Source organism: Nicotiana tomentosiformis, chromosome 10 (genome assembly GCF_000390325.3).
Source record: "Nicotiana tomentosiformis chromosome 10, ASM39032v3, whole genome shotgun sequence".
NCBI lineage: Eukaryota > Viridiplantae > Streptophyta > Magnoliopsida > Solanales > Solanaceae > Nicotiana > Nicotiana tomentosiformis.
Genome location: NC_090821.1, coordinates 65,665,299 through 65,674,969, shown reverse-complemented (window position 1 = coordinate 65,674,969; position 9,671 = coordinate 65,665,299). Strand labels below are relative to the sequence as shown.

Here is a 9,671-nt window from a genome sequence, read left to right as displayed (position 1 = left end):
TCTCTTTTAGGATGCAAATAATAAATGCTCTTGACTCTGCCTTATTTGCAGCCTTAAGATTTCTTTGCAAATTCAATTTCGTGGCAAAATCTCCAGAATTCCCACTTCCCCAGAAATTCTGGAAAAATAATCACCTTCCTGTTATAAAATAAAGATGTAAAGTAAAGACAAGTATAGAGAGAAACTGATATATTATTCTGACTTCAAACTTATGTATATAATGAACTGAAAACTCCTCTATTTATAGAAGAAAGGAAGCAGCTGCGAGTCTTTTCAGGAAGCAGTTGCGAAGCTTTTCTTTAGCTGCTTGTAAGCTGTAGCTGCTTGCAACCTACCTGTTTAATAAGAAGCTGCTGCAAATCATTTCATTGAACTGCTTGCAACCTGCCTGCATCTGCTGCTTATAGATAAACTTCAACAGAGTACTAAATGGATAATATCTATAGCGGAATAATAAATGAACATGCACAATATAATTATTTTCATAAAGCTTCCTTCATTTTAGCAAAAATATCTCACATACCTCGATAATTAAACCAAAAAAAAGAAAAAAAAGGAAAAAGCAAAAAAAAAAAGAAAAAGAAAAAGAAAAAGGAAACAAACATATATAAATTGAGCCCTCTGCCTTAGTAGAAAAAAAGGCCAAAAAAGCTTCTACGCTTTTCTTGAAGTAACCCCACTGTAGCATATATTCATAGGTCAGTGTTTTTTGCTCTTCCAACTTCTACATTGAATATAATCAGATATTGTTGGGGTGGGGGTGGGGGTGGAGGTTCATTTTTTTTGCCTCCATTGTATTTTCTGGGTTGTTATTTGTCTTTGTTTGCTTTAATGCTTTAGTGTTAAAGTGGGTTCTTCTTGTTTTGTTCCACTTTTTGGTATTAAATCCCAAAGGGGTTTTGAAAAAAACTTTTTTTGGGTATTTATTCTGCTTTCTTAGTTGCAATGTGTTGATTGCAAAGAGAAAGAAAAGGGATGTGTGATTTGATGACTGTTATAGTTTGCTGCTGCACTTTTTTTTTCTTTGAATATCAGCAGTTGCCTCTGAATTATCAGTTGTTTGTGAATTTTGGTTAGTTTAAACATACCTCTTTTACCATGAAAGGTGTGGTGGGGATGGATGAAATCTCGTCATTCTTAACTATAGGTCTCGGGTTTGAGTTCTGGAAATGCAGAAACGCTGGTCCGGAGATCTTTCCCTTTTATGGTCCTACTGGCACACGAATCTGGATTAGTCGGGCAAATTGGGTTTCCGATACAAGATGGTTATACCCAAAAAAGTAGGAAAAAAATGCCTCTTTTATAAATATTTAAATAAGCTTTTATGGCTGAACATTTGTTCGTGACAACACGCTTGTTGCTGTGTTTTTTAGGTTATAGCTAAAGGTTATAGGACATTCAGATAACTTCCAAGAAAGTGAAATCTATTGAAAAATCAAACTGATCCTCTTTTGGATTTTGTGATGTCCCTGTTTCAGTATTGTTTGTTTAAAAGGTTTGTCTTTATTGAAAAACACCTAGCTTGTTTGGTACCAGAGTTTACAGGAAAATGCATGTACATGTTTCCTGTTAATTGCATTCGAGCAAATCAGTAACGTGGTTGCCTTAGTAGTAATGGAGTAAGACAGCATCATAATTTGAGTCCAAATCGATGAGAAACTTACCCTTGACTTTGCCCCTTATTCTTGTAAACACTTTTAGCAGCATATGCAGATGGAAATTTAATCTTTATGGTATATGCCTTCATAAACAGAGGCGGAGCCACGATTTGAAGCTTATGGTTTTGGAATTCTAGTTCTTTTTAGTTACTGGGTTCTAAATTAATAATTTGTACTATTCAATAAATTTTGTAAGATAAATACAGGGTTTGGACCAAAGCTATTTTGTTCTACAGAACCCGTAGCATATACATGCAAAAGGCTGATGCTGTCTGCATTAAAGCCAACAATTGATGTATTCATAATAGATGTCTGTTAGTTAGGAAGTGAATGTTCTGTGAAGCCTCCCGATCTTAGTAACAGTTGACCATGTCAGTTTTGGAGGATATGTTTTTGGGTCATAGGATAATGGGCTATATTTTCAATCATGGATGATAACAATCTTTGTACTTAAATGTTCGTTCGCATTGATGGTCCTTTAATCATTTTTCCTGATGATGCTCTACTGCAAAGGCGACCTTGATTTCTGCTATAGCAGCTATACCATGCATTATAGTTTCTCTTCTCTGCTTATACAGTCCTGGTCGTGCAACTAAGTTGTCCGAGATTTCCTGTGAATTTAACTACCAGATAAAATTTATACAAGTCATGTGTGAAGTTGTTGTCGTCATAAATGTGTGATGACTATTTTTTGTGATTCCAATGTGCCATAAGAATTGAAAAAACAGGGCAGCTTGTTCTTGCAAGAGATTCTGTAGAGTTAACAATGATTATGTGCTACAGCATAATGTTTCCAGTGCTTTATCTTCAGCATGTTAATTACTATTAGATAAGAAATTTTAACAGTTTTATGATTACTAATTGCATCATTTTGGCTTATATTTTTATACTGGATCTTTGTATTCTCATTCTGATTTTTATATTGGTTGTTTTATAATTTCAGAGTGTAATTCTGTGTTGTTTTGAGTCTAAAATGGCTAAAGATAATGGCAATGCTGAATCAAATCATCGAAGAGCTGGTCTCTTAAAGGACCAGGTTCGACTAGTTAAGAGAAAGAATTGTGATCGATATGAGATTGTCTCGATACCTGATAATTTGTCATTTGAGAAAGGATTCTTTGTTGTAATCCGTGCATGCCAATTGTTGGTTCAAAAGAACGAAGGATTGATTATAGTTGGAGTAGCTGGTCCCTCTGGAGCTGGAAAAACTGTATTTACTGAGAAAATACTCAGCTTCATGCCAAGTGTTGCGGTTATCTCAATGGATAACTATAATGACGCTAGTCGAATAGTTGATGGCAACTTTGATGGTAAGAATGTATTTACTCTCTCTCTCTCTCTATCTTTTTTTTTTTTTTAATTAATTTTCCCCAGCCACTTCCTTGAGGCCCTCTGATTATACATGCTAGCTAGGGTGTAGAGAAAGCTGTTGACGAGTGGGAAATTTCACTTGTATACCATGCTTTGATTAAAAATTCAAGTTCGCACCGATTTCAAGGGGGCTCAAAAGTTCAGGACTCTATTATTCTCTGTAGAATTGGCACTTTGAGTTCTTATAAACCTCCCGTTTTCTTTTTCTTTATCCCTGGGAAAGTTTTGGTGATTATTCGGCTAAATCCTACTGAATAGAGTGCTATCCTCTTTCGGCTACTGATTTAATCCCTTTAATTTGAGAACACCAGATATTTTGCAAAGAGTTGTGAGAGCCACAGTATATTGGCTAATCTTTCTCTGCATAATCTCTATTATGCACAGGAATGAGGTGGGTGCCTCTTCTAATCGTGAAGCATATATGTTTAATAGAAGATAACATTCAGTGAAAAAGTCTGAGCTGAGATCTAATCTGCTCTTAGCTGATTTCTCTTTATTGTTTTATCCTGATATCGGTGTCACTAGTACTTCTAGATTAACTTAATACTAGATATTTTGTACTTTACCAGGTCTAAATATGTTTTTGAAACAGATCCACGACTAACAGACTATGATACGCTGCTAAAAAATATCAATGATCTAAAGGCTGGGAAGCAGGCTGAGGTTCCAATATACGATTTCAAATCTAGCTCTCGTGTAGGCTACAGGTTCATCTCCTTACTTCTAATTCATGTAATATGCTATGCTTTTTATCTGCATGATGTCATTATTCATTCAGGCGGCTATTAAAATTTTGTTTACCTGTTCTTAGTCTGCGAAAATATTATGTTTGAATGCTTAAAAAGGAAGTGTACCTCCAAGCTTTTGGCTGTTTGCAGATCCATATATAATATTTTTTGGGTGGGTTCTATTACATGGCTAAAACAATAATGACATCTTTGGAGCTATGGTACCTAGACTCTTCATTGACCTGATTCAAACAGAAAATTAACTATAAATTGACATACCCAAATTTTATATAAATAAGTCCATTGTTCATCTTCGTGGTGGTTTATGCTATCAACTAGTTTAGTTTTGCTTGTTTTTTTTCTCTGTGGTCTACTCAGAAGGTGCTAGTTCTTTGACTCGTGAATGCTACTTAATTGGCATCAGGGTTGCTGATTTTTCATAACATAGTTGGAGTTCAGTCATTACACAGTTATCTTTATTCTTTGAAATGAGGCCCCACATTACTCTTCTTTTCTTGGTCAAGGCTTTAGTTTACATTGGTCTTTGACCCCCTTCTCTTGGCCGATTTATCCTCTCTGACAAGTTCTTGACTGTGGTTGGTTTTTCTTGTCATATGTCTATTGAATAATAAGCCTTTGTTGTTCAAAGTTGGGAACACACCTTTTTTGTTTTCTTTTAATTATCCAAGGTTTATCTGTTACATTTAGTATGATCTGAACTTATGCCATTAGCTATACTGCAGGACTCTTGAAGTACCTAGCTCCCGCATTTTGATTATTGAGGGTATCTATGCCTTGAGTGAAAAGTTGCGTCCTTTGTTGGACCTTCGCGTATCTGTGACAGGTGGAGTTCACTTTGATCTTGTAAAAAGGGTTTTACGTGATATACAACGTGCCAGGCAGGAGCCGTCAGAGATAATCCATCAAATATCTGAAACGGTCTGTTTCCTCTATGATTTTGGTCAAAAAAGGACTTGAAACTTTCTGTCCTCACTCTCCGAGCCATAATGTCTGGTGCAGGTTTATCCGATGTACAAGGCTTTTATTGAACCTGATCTCAAGACTGCACATATAAAAATTATCAACAAATTTAATCCCTTTACTGGATTTCAGAGTCCTACGTACATTTTAAAGGTAAGGATATTAAAAGTAAATAGCACTTCTAATTTCCTGACATGGAAAACTATAGCGATCAGAAATAAATGACTATTTGTTACCTTTCTCAACAAAAAGAAACAAATGATTTAATTAAAATAATAAAGACATAAAAGGGCTTATCTTATCTCTTGTACCTTTAGTCTTCTAGGAATGTGAATGTAGCTCAAATCAAGTCTGCCCTATCTGAAGAACACACTGAAAGTACGGAAGAAACTTACGACATATACCTTCTGCCACCTGGTGAAGATCCAGAGACTTGCCAATCATATCTGAGGATGCGAAATAAAGAGGGAAAATACAGTCTCATGTTTGAGGTTTGTTCTTTTGTTATAGTGATCAATGCTTTTGACAAAATACTGACCAACTGCTACAAAGTACTTTTGTTTGCTAGGCCATTTTGGCTTTACTATGTAGGCTACTGATGACAATCTGTTATTCTCCTAATTAATTTTCGATAGTCGTGTGTGTAGTACTATTCACTTTCCTGAAACACTTGAATAATGTTCAAGCTTTTGGGAAACAACATTTTCCTGTCCTTTTACCTGCATTTTTTTGTAAGGGGCTAAGAAAATTCCAAGTTACTTTTTGCATTCGTAACCTTCTGTTTCCTGTAGCTGATGTCAATGACCTAACGCTTTAGAGTTATTTCGTCAAATAACTTAAGAAGAAAAATAGTGTCAAAGACTTCCTTGCTCATTTTATGTTGCAACTGTTGTATGCCAATATAAGAATGCAATACCATGGGATTGATTGGCACAATTGTCCAACAATACATTTTATGCTATAGCCTTCCTGATTCGTTCTTTGGATTATATCCTTTATTGAGAGACTCGAGGATGTATTGGTTAATCGTAGTAATTTCTACTCCATGGTTATATTTACTTTATTTGATTATTTGGTGGTGCTCGGGTATATCAGCTTTTCTTGACCAACTACATTTGCCAAGAATTATTTATACATGTGAAAAGCTGGTCTACTGGCAATTTGATGGTCGCAACTTTAACTGATTTTGAATTGTAGGAGTGGGTCACCGATTCTCCCTTTGTTATATCACCAAGAATCAGTTTTGAGGTCAGTGTGAAGCTTCTTGGTGGATTGATGGCTTTGGGATACACAATTGCGGCAATACTCAAAAGAAGCAGTCACGTATTTTCTGATGAAAAGGTCTGCGTGAAAATTGATTGGCTAGAACAACTGAACCGCCATTATGTTCAGGTAGTAGACTTGTTCTATTCTCTCCTCCTTGCTATGATACAATGCTAAAATCTTCTAATATGCTAGATATTTTCTTAACTTTGCAAAGGTGCAAGGAAGAGATCGTGTTATTGTAAAATCTGTTGCTGATCAGCTGGGACTGGAGGGTTCATACACTCCACGTACATATATTGAGCAAATACAGCTAGAGAAGCTTGTGAATGAAGTTATGGTATGCTTAGCTTCCAATATCTTTTCTTAATGTGCTTTTACGGTTTTCTGTCACTTTATTAGCAGATATAATATTGCAGGCACTACCAGATGATTTGAAAACAAAGCTTAGCTTAGATGAAGATCTTGTCTCCAGCCCTAAAGAAGCTCTCTCTCGAGCCTCAGCAGAGAGAGTAGCATGGAGAAATAAGAATTTCAGAGGGTACACATCTATCCCATATTTCCCTATCGACTACATTGCATTAGATAATGGCTTATCGCTTATTATAAAAGAATAAAATAGTGTGAAAAACAGCGGGATTTCATCAATAAGCTGAATAATGTCTCACCATGCTAGTAATTGCTTGTGGCTCAATACCGTTAATATTAGGCTGCTTTGGTTAAGCAACCCTTTTAACTGCTTCCAGCAAATTGATGACAACTATCCTCTCCTAATAAAAGAGGGAGAAGGAGAGGACGGGGTGGCGGCGCGATTGGTGGAAGAGAGTTTTGTAGGTGAATAATGAGAGGAGCTTCTTCAGCTCTAATTTGCACACTTTACCAATCATCTGGAAGATTTGCAACCTGTGGTTTGGACATACTAATGTGGCTGCAGGAGTTACCGGATGAGAGAGCTAATGAAGAAAGAGGATAAAGTCTCACCATATTCATTTTCATGCATATTCTGATAGGCATGAGCTTATGTGTATATGTGCCTATGTGTCATTCTGTTTGATGTGTAGGTTGAATAGATTGCTCGCAGATATTAATTTGTTTGATTAGGTCTTCAACTCCTTATCGGTTTGTACATAAGCAAGTCATTCTTTGCATTCTATATTCTAGGAAATGCTCTGATTTGGCTGGGTGTCCTGCCAAGAAACCAAATCCTTATAATGAACAGCTGAGCAGATTCAGTGTTTTCTTAGTCATTAGCAATTTGCATGCCACCATAGCGGTATCATTGTTCTGCGTGTTTTAAGGATTTGTCACCAGGACTTATCATGCACCGTCTCTCTGATGACATCCTACGAATTCTCAATTATATGAAATTGGCAATATTCTGCTGTTGATGATCTAGGCGTCTTATCCTGCCCTTGCACGTTCAAGCTTGCTTGTCCGCTTTTATGCATTTTTGCGACTCAAATAATTTCCCTGTTAGAGCACAGTCAAATTATAAGTTGTATGATATCCACAAAAATTATTTGCATTGTGAAGTATGTTAAAGTTTAGGTAAACGATGCAAGGGCATACTGCTGAATGCTATGAATGGTTGAGTTGTGAAACATGGAAATATTAAAGTGTTCTCGTTTGCTTGTTGGTGTCTGTTCAGTCCTGGACTGTTTTAGACCTTGGCATATTTGGGTGTGTATGTCCTAGATAGAAATTTAAAGAGCATTAGTCTTAAATGTGAAGCGTTTCAGAAACTTGCATGGATCTCCATCCTTATTGGGATGAAACCCGTCGACGGTCCACGAGAAGTTTTGATGTCAAGTTCATTTGTCATTGATCTGGTTATTTATTTATTTATTTTGCAGTGGATTGTCACATTCATACGCAAATCACAGGGAGAAACATCTATCGAAGATAGATACTGATAGTCGGAGGTTTGATGACAGAAACACTGATTCAGCAGCAACATTAGCAAACCAGGTTTTGCATTTAGCAACAATGAAATATTTTCAAGTTCTTTTCACTATACTACTATTGCTTTCTTGGCGTGCATCACGTCTTTCATGACACTTCCAGAGATTTACCCTTCCTGTTGTTGTCCTTGTTTCCTAAGGGAGCTGTTACACATTTATCGGAACAAATTTCTACCTTGAATGATCGGATGGATGATTTTACATCTAGAATGGAAGAACTTAATTCCAAGTTAAGCAGCAAAAGAGCTTCTCCGAGCACTCAAAATCTGGCTTTGCAACCTGAAGCTTGTAATGGATCCGGCCCAACTTCTTACTTCATATCTGGTCTAGAAAATGGTTCCTTGACAGGATCGATTATGCCAAATTCTTCATCATCTTCTTCGCTAATTCCAAAGGAGTCCACGCTGATGGAAGAGGTACATTTTTCACTAGGCTTTTGCCATGCAAACCTATGATTAATCATCTTTTTTTACTCTAATGCACATGTGAATGTCACAATTTGACTTGTCAAAGTGGTCAATTTGCACTGTCTTCTTTTACTAGAAAGGCGGGCCGCTGTGCTTAGGTCCCGTTATGTGCAGAATCTTTTATTAGATAACTAAATTATTATTCCTGAAGTATGCGAGGTTTTCTTACGTTCTCTTTGTGATGCACAGCTATCTAATGTTGCACGTGGACAACGTCAAATTATACATCAGTTGGACAATCTTAGCAATCTTCTTCGCGACAGGCTAGGAGAACAATCTCGGCAATCAAGAAAAAGCAAGAGAAGAGATATTACCGATATTGATTCGATCAGAGTGCCTCTCATTGTAACCTTAGCAGTTGGTGGATTGGGATTATTTTTGTTTAAGAGCCTACAAAACAGAAACTGATTCTTCTTCCTAATGTAAAACAGTGCATCATTGCTCCTATAGACAATTTTTAGTTCATAAGCCCCATGCTAGTATTTTGCTTATGGTACCCTTCGATCGGAATAGACTAGTGTTCATGGATCAGACTGATCTGTGTTTTGGGGCAAGAAAGGCAGATTAATGCTTTCTGTTTCCCATTGAGTTTTGTTTAAAGAAGGGGATGAATCTTGGCAAGTTTTGTTATACTTGTGGGGTTGCTCTGATTAAATATGTTCTTCAGTAGATATTTTAAAAGTTCAATAGAAGTTGGTCTATAGCAGAAGATCAACATTCCATTTTGCAATTGTTTCTCCTTAGGGGTCCTTATATGCAATTTTGACCTTTTGTTTGGGAACCAAAGGAATGGAATGGATTGAAAAAGAAATTGGAAGCCTCTCCTTTTTGGTTGTCTAGCTTGTGATAATGTGAGGAAACATTTTTTGGGCCTTACCGTAATTCCTGTATTTTAGTCACCTTTACTTTTAGCAAATAGTCTGTCTTAATTTCAAGATTATTGAATTCACTTTTACATGTAGATATTTTTCGGACGATCTGACAATGTAATTTATACTGTTGGTGTATATATTTTTAACTCTTTGAAAAGGGAATAATAGACCAAAAAATAGAAAAGAAAGAAAAGAAAGAAAAACGTTAATAAGTAGAAAGAAAAATACTACAGAGGGTCTTGAACTCTTGACATTAAGCAAATTTACTAATGGGTGCCCAGGTATAAAATAAGTAAATGCTATGAGAATTGTGTATAGTAGGGTACATACTTTATGTACAACCAGTAATAAAACATTACAAGCCTATTAT

At 36.2% G+C, this 9,671-nt stretch overlaps 1 protein-coding gene across 2 annotated transcripts; it reads left to right on the top strand.

Annotated features, from left to right (window-relative positions):
* Window positions 1–576: 576 nt before the first annotated feature.
* On the top strand, window positions 577–9,262 carry LOC104111966 (inorganic pyrophosphatase TTM2-like). Of its 2 annotated transcripts, none has more exons than XM_009621787.4 (12): window positions 577–698; window positions 2,602–2,968; window positions 3,622–3,736; window positions 4,501–4,696; window positions 4,778–4,891; window positions 5,056–5,229; window positions 5,936–6,130; window positions 6,219–6,341; window positions 6,421–6,542; window positions 7,855–7,969; window positions 8,103–8,378; window positions 8,619–9,262. In XM_009621787.4, the coding sequence occupies exons 2-12, from the start codon at window positions 2,632–2,634 to the stop codon at window positions 8,835–8,837; spliced, it is 1,986 nt and encodes a 661-aa protein (XP_009620082.1). In that variant the 5' UTR covers window positions 577–698; window positions 2,602–2,631; the 3' UTR covers window positions 8,838–9,262. The 2 variants fall into 2 exon arrangements, with proteins under 2 accessions (XP_009620082.1, XP_009620080.1); XM_009621785.4 differs by lacking the exon at window positions 577–698 and adding an exon at window positions 752–1,280.
* The last annotated feature ends 409 nt before the right edge of the window (window positions 9,263–9,671 follow it).